The sequence below is a fragment of the Pseudorasbora parva genome, chromosome 11, assembly GCF_024679245.1.
Source record: "Pseudorasbora parva isolate DD20220531a chromosome 11, ASM2467924v1, whole genome shotgun sequence".
NCBI classification, from domain to species: Eukaryota; Metazoa; Chordata; class Actinopteri; order Cypriniformes; family Gobionidae; genus Pseudorasbora; species Pseudorasbora parva.
The window spans coordinates 22,355,274-22,369,260 of record NC_090182.1 but is presented as its reverse complement, the minus strand read 5'-3'; the positions used below and the strand labels follow the sequence as shown (position 1 = coordinate 22,369,260).

Genomic DNA, 13,987 nt, shown 5'->3' with positions numbered 1-13,987 from the left:
CCAGGCTCGGAATTTGACCCTAACCCAGAGTACCCCTCCATGATAGAGATACTCTAGAACTGGGCTGAAGTGTGTTATAAATTGTGTTGACTTCTAAAAAGAGTTTGTTAGAATCAAGTGAGGAGATGGGGTGGTGGAGAGATGCTCAAATGAAAATGGTCAATGAAAGAAGGTAAATCTGCTGCATATATATATATATATATATATATATATATATATATATATATATATATATATATATATATATATATATATATATATATATATATATATATATATATATATACACACCTCTTATCGTTGATTAGCTTGATGTGCTCCACTCGTGTTTAATTAGGTTTAATTATCCGAGCGTGCTCCACTTGTGTTTAATTAGGTTTAATTATCTGCACGTGCTCCTCCCAAAATTTTGTTAATAAAAACATCACTTATTCACCTTCAAGTTGTTCCATGCCTGGAAGAGTTTCTTTGTTCTGCTGAACACAAAGAAAATATTTGGAAGAATGTTTGTAACCAAGCAGATAGAGCAACCATTGACTACCACAGTAGGGAAAAAATGCTATGGTAGTCAATGGTTGAACATTCTTCCAAATATCTTCTTTTGAGTTCAGCGGAAAAAAACCTCATACAAGTGTGGAACAACTTGAGGGTGATTAAATGATAACACAATTTTCATTTTTGGGTGAACTATCCTATTACTATCCTATTCATCAAAGACATCCTAAAAAAAGTATCAACGCTTAAAAAAAACAAAAAAAAAATAAAAATAAAAAAAACATGGATTTTTAAACATTTACATTTTGAAGCAACAATTCAGCATATATGAATCATATTCGAATGATCACGTGACACTGAAGACACCTGAAAATGATCACAGATCCACAAATCACAGGTCAATAGAATTTCCCAATATTACTGTTTTTACTGCTTTTCAACAAATAAATGCAGCCTTGGTAAGCATGAGTGACTTCTTTCAAAAGGATTAAGAACATTATTATTTTATGTACATTTAAATGTAGTGTAAACAATTATTGAAACAATTAGTTAGCTGAATAATATAATTAATTAACATAAATTGGCTTTTTTAGACTTAAATGAATGTGTAGTCACAGGTGTGCACAAAAGTAGCCGATTCAATCAGATTATCAGTCAAATGTGTTTTAAAAAGAGTCTTGCTATTTGCTTAAAGGTAAAAAAGTCATAAAATCATCTCGCAACAGCTAATATGGCTCGCAATTGTGTTGAACTTTGCACATCAATTACAAAATATGTAGAATTTACAGCACTTTAGAAAATTGCAATTACTGAAAAGCAGACCCAGAGTAATGACGCCCCGCTGAACAATCGTCATTTCTTTCAGCTAATGTAAAAGCATTACATTCACAGCGGTATAGTCATTATCTATCCTCTGAGCAACATTTATGAGATATGACAACAGCCAATGGGAAACACTTAAGTTCTGAACGGCAGGGTCATCTGGCCAGTCTGAGAACACAAAGCATTTCTCAAGACAGGCTAGACGACCCTGCTGTCACTGAGAACGCATACCGAGCTCACTTCTCTTAATCTTACGCTATTTTCTGTTGTGAGATTAAGAGAAGTGAGTTCAGTTATTTCTTTATGTGTCTCTCCTTTCACTCAGAAATCATTTTCATGTGATGCAAGCAGCTTTGGGTATTCAGAGCGGAGGGTTGCACAAGAAAATGTTTACCTTGTAAATCTAACCAAAACAAACATCACATCTTAGCTCTCGAACTGAATGTGTGGAGATGAAGAGGAGGCTGAAAAGTGGAAAGGGAGGGAGAAATAAAGTGGTTGTGTTTCCCTGTGGCAACTCCAAAGCATGGAGAGAGAGAGAGAGAGAGAGAGAGAGAGAGAGAGAGAGAGAGAGAGAGAGAGAGAGAGAGAGAGAGAGAGAGAGAGAGAGAGAGAGAGAGAGAGAGAGAGAGAGAGAGTAAGAAAATAAAGAGAGAGATGTAGTAGAGGAGCATCTCTGTATTATTGATAACATCGAGAGAATGAGTAGAGTTCTTCTACTTGTTTTTACTTTCCCACTCCCATTCTCTCTAACTCTCTGAAGGGTAGTGGTTTGTGATTGGTATGTGGAGGGGTGGATGTGTCTCAGAGAGCTGGGTGGTTGACAGTGGTCTCCGTCTAGCTCCAAATGCCAATTTGCGAGCTGTCTCATTCCATCTTGACGAAATGTCCTATTCTCTCGCCGGGGCCGCTGAAGGGAGGGGTGGGGTGTGAAGTGGGCTTCTCCTGTGGGAGAGCTGTGGCTTCTATCAACCTTATCAAACCTGGCTTCTGCAGTCACACTGGATTTAGCTAACACTTGCTTAATACACTCCTCACTGAGCCTTAGGTGTGTGTGTGTGTGTGTGTGTGTGTGTGTGTGTGTGTGTGTGTGTGTGTGTGTGTGTGTGTGTGTGTGTGTGTGACTCTAGGATGTAAAGCGAGCTTGTGCTGAGGGATTTGCTCTTGTGCAGGATGCAAACATATATAAATGTTAGGGAAATAACGAATGGGCAATTGTTAATGACGGCTGTGGATCTTCAAATAGATGAAAGAGGAGTTTCTACAATTATTACATAGATCAATATTGCTTCTGCTGTTAGTGTATGTTGCTTTTGATGGAAAGTTTGGTGGTAGTATACAGTATTTATTTTTTATTTTTTTTAAGGATGTGTCTAATGCACTCCAAGTCTGCATTGCATATTGTTATTAATGATGAAAATAGTTGTGTACTTAAATTTATTTATTCAAAGCAAATATTATATATGTTTTCATTTATTTTTAAATATTTTCATTGTTATAATAGAATTGAATTCTATTTTCTGAAAATGTTTTAATGTTTATTGATTGGAAGTTGCTTTTTTGCCAAAAAGCTCAGGGCCAAGTCTGTATGATTATGGTCTATCAAAATAGTATTTCACTAGGTTAAAATTCAGATTTCTTAAAAAATATTATTTATTTTTTTTTATTTCACATAATGTATCAGTCGTGTGTGGCACAAATGGTGGAGAATGCCCACACTGGCTGGTTTAACTTAAAAAAGTCCAAACCTGGTTGCCTTAAAACTTTGTTGAAATTAAAAAAAAAAAATGAGTTGATACAATGAAGGGAATTGGTTTAATAAAGATAAACTCAAAATATTACTGTATCTGAGCCATAAAATTGTTTTGATAAATCATGAAAATACACAATTTTGCATGTTTTACAGCATCTTCACAGATAAAACACACACACTTACCCAATATGCTTACACAATATTTTAAACATATTTAAGGTTGTTAAAGGTTGTCTATTCTCAAAAATGTTCATTGTATTAACAAACATTTTTAATTTCAATGAACTCAAAATTTCAAGGCAACCAGGTTACTTACTTTTTTGAGTTAAACCAACATTTTTTTTTTTTTTTTAGAGTGGGGTTAGCAGTGCTAAATATGTCAGCTAAAAACTGATCAATACGATTTTTTCTATTCACTGTACACAATTGTTATCTTGTATTAGAATGAAATCCATTCGATCATTCACCAGGACACCTGATGATGTTGTCAACGCACTGACCTTTGACCTCTCTCTCTCTTTCTCCGTCAAATCACAGCTCCCGCATCGCAGAGTGACCTTCTCCACAGCAAACCAGGCGCAAGATCTGCAGGATCCCTCTCAGCACAGTTACTATGACAGCGGTCTGGAAGAGTCAGAGACGCCAAGCAGTAAGAGCTCTTCAGGGCCCCGTATTGGTCCCCTCGCCCTACCTGAAGACCACTATGAACGCACCACCCCGGACGGCAGCATCGGAGAGATGGAACACCCCGAGAACGGTAAGAAGAGGTGGAGTGTCCCCCTCCTTTTTAGTATCACTCTTTCTACTTCTTTTTCAGAACACTCTTTTTAGATCTTCTTCATCTGAAAGCTTTTTTGTTGTTGTTGTTTAAGTAACGGCTGGTGATGAGCTGCACTGAGCGGTACTTTTATACCCTTCGCTCATGCTTGTTTTACTTTAAAACTAAAAAATAATACAATAAGACACTGTGACCTAAATGTCAGGATTTAAGCAAACTACTATGTACAACTACTATGTTTTCTTTTCAAACTGTACAGACTTTATCAACAATCATAAAGATATTCCAATGACCTAGTCATATTAGCACACACACAGAGCTAGAAAACTTGTAGCTGTAGAGATCTCCTTCACCGTAAATGTAGAAGAGCCTCTCCTTTCTTCTTAGAAGACCAAACAACCCAAGAATTGACAACAACAGCCTCTGAAAGGGTTGAAGTCATAGCCAAAAGACAGGCTCTCATTTAAAGCGTTTAGTGTTTCAATTACAGTAGAATTATTCAGTGATGTGTATGTGTACACACAACACACATTCTCAAACTCTTATTTGGGGTTCAATATAAGTTGAGTTCAGTGAAGAGCACTTGTGCTATTGTGTTATGTCCTTCCTTAAAAAAGGGGGGTTGGTATGTTTTTAGTGTGTGGAATTTAAGACTTATATTCATTAAAAAACAGTTATATTAAACAGCAGTGCTTTATTGATGATAATACACAGAGCTCATATCATGGATTTTTGAAAATGACCTTTCATGTAGTGTGCTACATAGTTCTGAGTGAATGAAAACATCCTGCAAAGTTTTAAATCTGAAAGTGCAGCTATTGTCTCTTCAATGAAAGAGTCGACTCTTAGTCAATAAAATAAATCGTTTTTCAAACGCGTTCTAAGCACGCCATGCAGAGGCCAGGGAAACCTTGAACTCTGCAGCGCATACTGGATAGCATCATGTCGAGAAGACACTGTGCTTTACAATGTGTTTATTGTGTCTAATATTGTGTAGGTATCTGGCTAACCGGCTGAAATACGGAAATACTACTGTAAAACAGCTGTGGGCTGCACTATTACCTAAAACAGTGTATATTAAAGGAGATTGCCTTCACACGGTAATGCTGATGGTGAAGAATTGCAGTCGAAACATTGCATAATGTACCTCAAACTGAGTAGCATCACGGAGAAACGTTCATCTCAAGGTTTGGGTTGAACAAATAGTTCTTACAATGTTTCATCATCAATTCGGATTCGCGCTGGGATTAGTGTAAAATCACATCATCATTACTGTCTTTACAGTGTATCATATAAATACACTGAGCTTTAGAAACAGGAAGCCTCCTGGACGGAGCTGATGATCAGTTGTGGTAATGGGAGTTTGTTTCCGAAATACGCGCTTTAAGCGGTATACCAATCACAACAGACTGGGCCATCTGTCCAATCAGAGCAGAGTAGGCTTGCAGAAAGGGGGGGTTTAGACAGACTGATTCATCATTCGAGTTGTTTGAGAATCATTGAACAGTGTGCAATGTATATAATGAGAAAATGAAAGTTGTTTGACCTTTGATCCATGTAGACTTGTTGTTGGGGACCTCCAAAACTACACAAAGAAACTTTAAAATGGCACAATAGGGGCAATTTAAATGGAAAGGTTTTAATAATAATAATAATAATAATAATAATAATAATAATAATAATAATAATAATAATAATAATAATAATAATAATAATAATAAAAGTTTAATCTCTTTAAAATTCTCTAAAAATCTATTTACTTCCCCTGTAGGTGTTTCATGGAAGCTTGTTTCTGCCACAGAATAAAACATTTTAGAAGAAAATTGCAATTTTTTATCCCACAATTGTGAGACTACATCTCACAATTCTGACTTTTTTTCCCTCAGAGCTGTGAGATATAAACATGCAATTGTGAGTTATAAAGTCAGATTTGCATTTTATAAAGTCAGAATTGTGATATAAAGTCAGAATTGAGAGTTATAAAGTCAGAATTGAGAGTTGTAAAGTCAGAATTGAGAGTTATAAAATCAGAATTGAGAGTTATAAAGTCAGAATTAAGAGTTATAAAATCAGAATTGAGAGTTATAAAGTCAGAATTAAGAGTTATAAAGTCAGAATTGAGAGTTATATAGTCATAATTATGTATAAAGTCAGAATTGAGAGATACAAAGTCAGAACAGTGAGTTATAAAGTCAGAATTGAGAGTTATAAAATCAGAATTGAGAGTTATAAAGTCAGAATTAAGAGTTATAAAGTCAGAATTGAGAGATACAAAGTCAGAACTGTGAGTTAAAAAGTCTGAATTGAGTTATAAAGTCAGAATTGATAGTTAAAAAGTCTGAATTGAGTTATAAAATCAGAATTGAGCGTTATAAAGTCAGAATTGAGAGTTATAAAGTCAGAATTGAGTTATAAAGTCAGAATTGAGAGTTATAAAGTCAGAATTGAGAGTTATAAAGTCAGAATCGAGCATTATAAAGTCAGAATTGAGAGTTATAAAGTCAGAATTGTGAGTTAAGTCAGAATTGAGAGTTATAAAGTCAGAATTGAGAGTTATAAAGTGAGAATTTTGAGTTATTAAGTCAGAATTGAGAGTTATAAAGTCAAATTTGAGTTATAAAGTCAGAATTGAGAGTTATAAAGTCAGAATTGAGAGTTATAAAGTCATAATTATGTATAAAGTCAGAATTGAGTTATAAAGTCAGAATTGAGAGTTATATAGTCATAATTATGTATAAAGTCAGAATTGAGAGTTATAAAGTCAGAATTGAGTTATAAAGTCAGAATTGAGAGTTGTAAAGTCAGAATTGAGAGTTATAAAGTCAGAACAGTGAGTTATAAAGTCAGAATTGAGAGTTATAAAATCAGAATTGAGAGTTATAAAGTCAGAATTAAGAGTTATAAAGTCATAATTGAGAGATACAAAGTCAGAACTGTGAGTTAAAAAGTCTGAATTGAGTTATAAAGTCAGAATTAAGAGTTATAAAGTCAGAATTGAGAGTTAAAAAGTCAGAATTGAGTCATAAAATCAGAATTGAGAGTTATAAAGTCAGAATTGAGAGTTATAAAGTCAGAATTGAGAGTTATAAAGTCAGAATTGAGTTATAAAGTCAGAATTTTGATTTATTAAGTCAGAATTGAGAGTTATAAAGTCAGAATTGAGAGTTAGAAAGTCAGAATTGAGAGTTATTAAGTCAGAATTGAGAGTTATAAAGTCAGAATTGAGTTAGAAAGTCAGAATTGAGAGTTATTAAGTCAGAATTGAGAGTTAGAAAGTCAGAATTGAGAGTTATTAAGTCAGAATTGAGAGTTATAAAGTCAGAATTGAGTTAGAAAGTCAGAATTGAGAGTTATTAAGTCAGAATTGAGAGTTATTAAGTCAGAATTGAGAGTTAGAAAGTCAGAATTGAGATGTAAAGTCAGAATCACCGGTATGCCACAAATGCTCTCATTTAAGCTCAACTTTAGTTAAACATGGAATATTCTGTGATAGAAGCAAGATGCATGAAAAGAGATTGAGAAGGCTGAGAATCAGCTGAATGAAGTAGAATTGAAGGGAAAAAAGGGAGAAGTATGACTAAGAAAGTGAGGTGGACTGAGGCCTAAATGTCATGGCTGTCTTCCCACATCAGTGCTTTTACTGCAGCTCCAGGACAGTGTGTGCGTGTCTGCAGGGAGGGTCACGAAGACAGGTCTCACTTATGGCATCTGTACACACACAGCTGCACGCAAAAAAAGCCCCTGGCAGGTGCCAGCAACCACAGCCTCACCACACACACTGAGAAGAAGGACAGTGTGTGTTTCTGTGCATGCAGAAATGAGGTCAGGTGCAATGGGGGTTAGGCGGGATATTTAACCGATTTTCCCGCTGGTATTTCCTTAGGATGTGTGTGTGTGTGTGTGTGTGTGTGTGCACGTGCGTGTGTGTGTGTGTGTGTGTTTTACGTGTGTGTGTGTTTTGCGTGTTATCATTGTAGACAGACTCTACTTGTGCCTGTTGACCCTGACTGTGGTGGTTTGTCTTTATGGATTGCTGCCAGCTTTCTGGGGTCGACTTGACTGGCGCTGAGTTTCACTGTACTTCCTTACATCGCTATTCACAATAGAGCTAATAAAAGAGCAGGGATCTTAAAATAAATAGTCCCAGCGCTCGAAATGACTTTAGCAGCTGCACAACGCAGCAGTGCTAGTCTATAAATAAATCGCTGCTCTTCAAATGAGCTGTGCTTCATATAGCCACTATGGATAATGCATGGATGTAATGTGTGAAAGAGGTCAGGGTGTGTGTAGAATGATACCGCAAAGCATGAAGGTGACGGGGCAACTGAGTTTGCACAAACGTGCTGTGATGAGGCTGCCTGGCACTCCTTTATTTGGCTCATGCACATTTTAAAGAACATTGTCAAAACATAAGAAATGAGGCAACATACTAGACAATGACTAATGTTGTGAGATATTTATGGTACTTGGAATAAAGCTGCTGCCTTCTGTTTCCTTAAAGGTAAGTGCATAATGTATGTGCCACTAGTTGAACCAAACAGACCTCTGAAAATAATTGCAATCTAGTTTCAAACACCCCCATCTGCTATTGGTCAGGACATTTTGTCCTAAAATCACCCCAGTCAGCAAGTCAAACGAGCGGTTTTCAATTTTATTTGGTGCCATTAGAGAGAGAAATGATTCACTTCATGTTCAGTTTCATTTAATTCAAGTAGATGTTAAGATGAAAAAGTACCCTACATATCTCACAATTAAGATCAAGTCAAAAGTTTGTGGTTGATAAGATTGTTTAAATGGTTTTGAAAGACGTATCTTATGCAAGACTGCATTTATTTGAGCATAATACAGTAAAACAGTAATACTGTGAAATTTTTTACAGTAGAATAAATTAACTGTTTTCTGTTTAAACATGGTCCTTTAAAAAACATTCTTAAATGTTATTTTGTTATCCAAGAAACATGTATTGTGTTGTGCTGCCTATAGTATTTTTGTGGATTCAGGATCCTTTGGTGAATAGACACAGCATTTATTTGAAATAGAAATATTGTGCAACATCATATTAATTGTATAATAACTGTTTTTAAAGAGGTTTCCTAAATGCTTCCTCCATCAGTCATTTGCACAAACAGGTAGCCCCGCCCCTGAGTCCACACCATTGGTTGAGAGGCTCCAAAAGCCAGACTTCTCAAAGCAAAAGCATTTCTTTATGAAAATGCTATAAAACTACAGTGTTTAGACTCTTTGGGGAAATCAACCTGCAAATGGCTTACTTATAGTTGTCTCTGCACATTAAAAAGTATTTTAACACTGCAAAAATTGCACATATCAAATTTAATTAGCTTCAGTGTGTCACTTCACAACAATGTAGGCATGAATAATTTAAAGATGATGTGTGTATTTTTTTCCCATGTTGAAATATTTTCTCCAATCCCACTTTAATGTGCAAAGACAACTATAAATAAGCCTTTTGTATTGATTTCCCTGAATATGTTAAACACTGTGACTCTGTGTTGATAGAACAACATATTGTCATATTGTTTGTTTGACTTTTTTGACCAGTCCAGTCCAATCATTTTCATTCATTCATTCATTCATTCATTCATTCATTCATTCATTCATTCATTCATTCATTCATTCATTCATTCATTCATTCATTCATTCGTTCATTCATTCATTCATTCATTCATTCATTCATTCATTTATTCAATCATTCATTCATTCATTCATTCATTCATTCATTCATTCATTCATTCATTCATCCATCCGTCGTTCGTTCGTTCGTTTGTTCGTTCATTCATTCATTCATTCATTCATTCATTCATTCATTCATTCATTCATTCATTCATTCATTCATTCATTCAGTCAGTCAGTTATGTTTGGTGCCAGTGGCATAGAAATACACTCTTCACCTTTCAATAATTCATTATAAGAATATTTGCAGATTAAACCATGGTGCATTGTGCAAATATACTTGTCAAACAAGATGTGATATTTAGTTTCCTGATTTTAGCAGATCCATTTTAGAAATTCATTGTTGTACCTGAGGAGGAGAGGTGGAGAAAAAAAAAAATCTCAGATATCTTCACATTTCTAAAGAACATCTTTAGCATTAGACCAACAAGAGTCAGAACAGGCTGTGCCTGGACCCCCCGTTCATTGCTCTGAGAAGAGAACGAACTGACACATATCAAGTGGGGGGCTTATTTAGCAAAACTGTCTAAAAAAATATCCAATTGCTGTAGACAACATGAACCAGATTTTCAATCTTTCAACAATCTTTATTTATTTATTTATTTATTTATTTATTTATTTATTTATTTATTTATTTATTTATTTATTTATTTATTTATTTATTTATTTATTTATTTATTTATTTATTTATTTATTTATTTATTTATTTATTTATTTATTTATTTATGTGTATTTTTATTTTTGTCTGCCCATATACTATTTATGCTCTTAAGATTAAATGTATGTGGCTTACTGTCCGCAATGTAGGGGCTCGAGGAAACAGCTTCAACTTGAGTGTAGATATACCCCACCTCTAATACGAAATTACCTTTAGGAATTTTGCTGAAGTTTTATATTTATTTATACCTAATATTTACCTTATTTATTTATACCTAATATTTATATTTTATTAAAATGACAGTTTTTTTTTTTTTTTTTTTTTTTTTTTTTTACTTAAAGTTTTAGTTCAAGGAAGTGTATATAAGATTGTGTCCACAACTGGTACTGCAATCAATGTTCCCTCTCCCCCTTTTCCCTGACCTGAGGTTGCCAGATAAGCTGCAGAATCCTGCAGGAACGTTTGTAGCTGCAGCTGTGGTAACTAGAGCAGAGCTGGCAACCTGGATGCCCAAACACTACTAACTTTGTGATTGGTCGATAGGTGAAGGTTGTCGCTTCAGGCCAAAACACATCATGTCAACATCAACATCAGTTGAGGGCTGCTTTTAAACTTTTACATGACAATATCTTGGTCGGACTTGTCAGTGATATACGTATTAAGTAATCGCTTTCTCACAAATAACTGAAAATTCCGTGTTTGGCTGGGAAAGAGTTAAGGGCATTTTTGTTGCCTTTGTATTTCTAAACCATTTTGGTACCATTTTGAGTCACCATTATGTGCAAAATCCCGTGCCCTGCACTGCATCGGTATGCTGTGAAGCTCAGTGAGCCCTTGGAAGTTTGGCCATGGAGAAATGGCGTGATAGCCAACACACAGTGGCTGTTGTTTAGCTAAGATTAGCTTAGATGAAGCAAAATGGACTGAACTTGCTCTCTCCCCCTCCATCCCTCTCTCTTACTCCATCTCTCCGCTATAGCTCGCTCCTCTCCAGCTAAATGGAATCATCTCCGTCTGATAATGGCGCGTAATTCCATTACCTCTGCTCGGTGTCCCAAGGGGGGGCATTTCCGCCCGACACCCCCTTCTCTTCCCTAATGTGCTCATTTCCCCTGCCTAATAGAAATGGATGGGTCTGTGGGTCTTCTCTGGGAAGAGTGGGCGAAAGCGGGAGAGACAATGGAGAGAAAGAGATACGGAGGAATAGGGGATGGAGGTGAAATGTTTCGAAGAATAATTTGACGGAATGAGCCGAGATGGAAAAGATGAGACGAGCTCAAAGCAGAGAGTGATTATGCTGTAAAAGCCAGGAACGGCAGGCGTGCGGTTTGATGTCGCTTGTCTGAGTGAGATGCTGCCTGAGCATTTATGAGCAGTTATGGATCTATTTGAATTTCTGTCTCTCATCTCTCCTCCAAAGACAGACCTAGTGTTCGTATCAGCCGACTGGTAATGGCTTCCTCAAACAAGCAAACAAACAAACAAAAAAAACAAACGAACGGTCTACGCATCTAAACAGAAGAAAGGCCTTTTGAACATCTGTGCAGTTGTCAGGGTTCATTTCTCAAGAGCCTCTCAAAGGCAGTCGCGGAGCGCTCTAACGTTGCACAAAGCGTCCATTACGCCCTCGTTTAGGAGAGCAAATAGGCTGCTGTTTTCCCGCCATCACTCCCATATCAGGGGAAATGAAGGCAATCATTCGTCTCAAATGAGCAAACAAGCCATCTCCATAACGGCAACATCCAATCTGTCCCGTACCATTCAATCAGGCCATTTCTTTTAGCTGGAAAACAGGAAAATTGTTTTGACGTTCCGATGCTCTGAACCGGATGTACACACATGGAGGGGAAAAAAACGAGAGCGATTTGAGTTGTTTTTAATGCTTCTAACTAACCACAGACAGCGTTTTACCGCTGACAATTTGCCCAGAGATTTTGCGATGGTAAACACAAATTACATAGAAACCATTTTAGATTCTTGAGGCAGGGTATTCAATCGCCTTCCCACGTCTCAACAAGAGTCTTTAAAAAGAGAATTATGTGATAATGTCTAGAAGATTTATAGTAAATGCAAACCTTAAACTGTGTAGACTGGGGTAATGCATTTATGATTATGTCTGTCATGCTCATCCTTTAATTACAGACTTTATGCGGCTTTACTTTAATGATCATGTAGACACCAGAGATTCTGAATCACTCCTCCCTCAGCCCACAATTCCACTCATATTTATTTAATCTATCACATCAAACCATAAAAAAATGAACAAACTATACACAGAAAGGCCAACATAATCCTGCTCCACGATGACTAATTGATCAGATCCTTTTATGATGCTAGAAATATGCACCTTGCCGCTTTCTCTTGAAGCGCTGAAACGCTTTGTTCGTATGCAGAGGGCGCCATGGTAACCCTAATTAAAAGGCTAAAGCCGGAGTTAAGGGGAGCGGCTGGAGAGGATATAGACAAAGAGGGAGAGAATTCACGGTTCGGTCAGGGAAGTATGCTTGAGTGTTTACCACTATATCTTCGAATCCTCTTAGGATGGCCTGCGAAAGTCTCGGAGGAGGTTTAACCCGCTGACCGCCCCCTCAGTGTTGAGCCTTTAGATGGATGGGGAGAACAGAGTGAAAGAGAACTGACATTGGGTGTGTGTAAGCTAATCAAAAGCAGATGTGCTTGGATGTTCTGGAAGTGTTCCCCACACACGCAGTCTCTGTTACGTCCTGTCCCCACTCGCTAGTTTTCCCATCGTGGCATTCCCCCTAAATACAAAGCCTCTCTCAAAAAATATCTCTTTGCACTTGACCCCCTCCTCAGGTCTCTCTCTCTCTCTCTCTCTCTCTCTCTCTCTCTCTCTCTCTCTCTCTCTCTCTCTCTCTCTCTCTCTCTCTCTCTCTCTCTCTCTCTCTCTCTCTCTCTCTCTCTCTCTCTCTCTCTAACATTTCTCCTTCATCGTGATGAGTGTGACTGTGATTATCAGTCATGGCTCCACTCTGACAGGCGCTTGTGGGGCAGCTTGGGGTCTTCACTAAAATGAGCAGCCACGATGCATGCAGGCAATGGTTCATATCATCTCAACCTCAATGAAAGTGCACATATGCAGCTGTGTTTTTCAGTCTTGATGGACACTTTCCATTGACTTCTATTGTTTTATAGTGCGACAGTTCTGTTTTCTATCTGTATTTTAAAAGTAAAAACTATAAATATGAAATGAATGAAAATGAACAAATCTCTTGAATGAATAAATGAATGAATGAATGAATGAATGATCATACATTCATATATATTTATTATATATAATAAATATATAATTCATTTAGGTAATTAAATCTGCAATTAGCCTGTAAAAAAGAATAGTTTTAGTTCAGTTTAAAAAAAAAAAAATGTTTTAGTTCATTGAAATAAAAATGTGACTTAATACAATTAACATTCTTGAGAATCAACAACCTTTATTCAAATATTATTCAAATATTTTGTAAGTATATTGGGTAATTGTGTGTATTTTATTTGTGATGATACACTGAAACAGGCCAAATTGTGCTCTTTTCATGATTTATATATTTTTTATGAGGTTCAGATGCAATACTATTTTTAGTTTCTATTTATTAAACCAATTTCCTTCATTGTATCAACGTAAATTTTTAAGGCAACCAGGTTACGGACTTCTTTAAGTTAAACCAACAATATTGTTTTTACAGTGTACTAATTGTCTGTTCAAAGTCCCGATCTCTGTTTGAAACAAAACAAACAAACAAATTGGATTCTCAATGTACTCAGAATCATGATACAT

The 13,987-nt window shown here is 36.3% G+C and overlaps 1 protein-coding gene across 3 annotated transcripts in view; it reads left to right on the top strand.

Annotated features, from left to right (window-relative positions):
* Positions 1–13,987, top strand: part of pcdh1b (protocadherin 1b) — a 228,579-nt gene that overhangs the window by 123,712 nt on the left and 90,880 nt on the right. For all 3 annotated transcript variants that reach the window (XM_067457423.1, XM_067457424.1, XM_067457425.1), the window contains exon 4: positions 3,608–3,827. In XM_067457423.1, the coding sequence (XP_067313524.1) occupies positions 3,608–3,827 (220 nt within the window). The remainder of the gene's footprint in view (positions 1–3,607; positions 3,828–13,987) is intronic.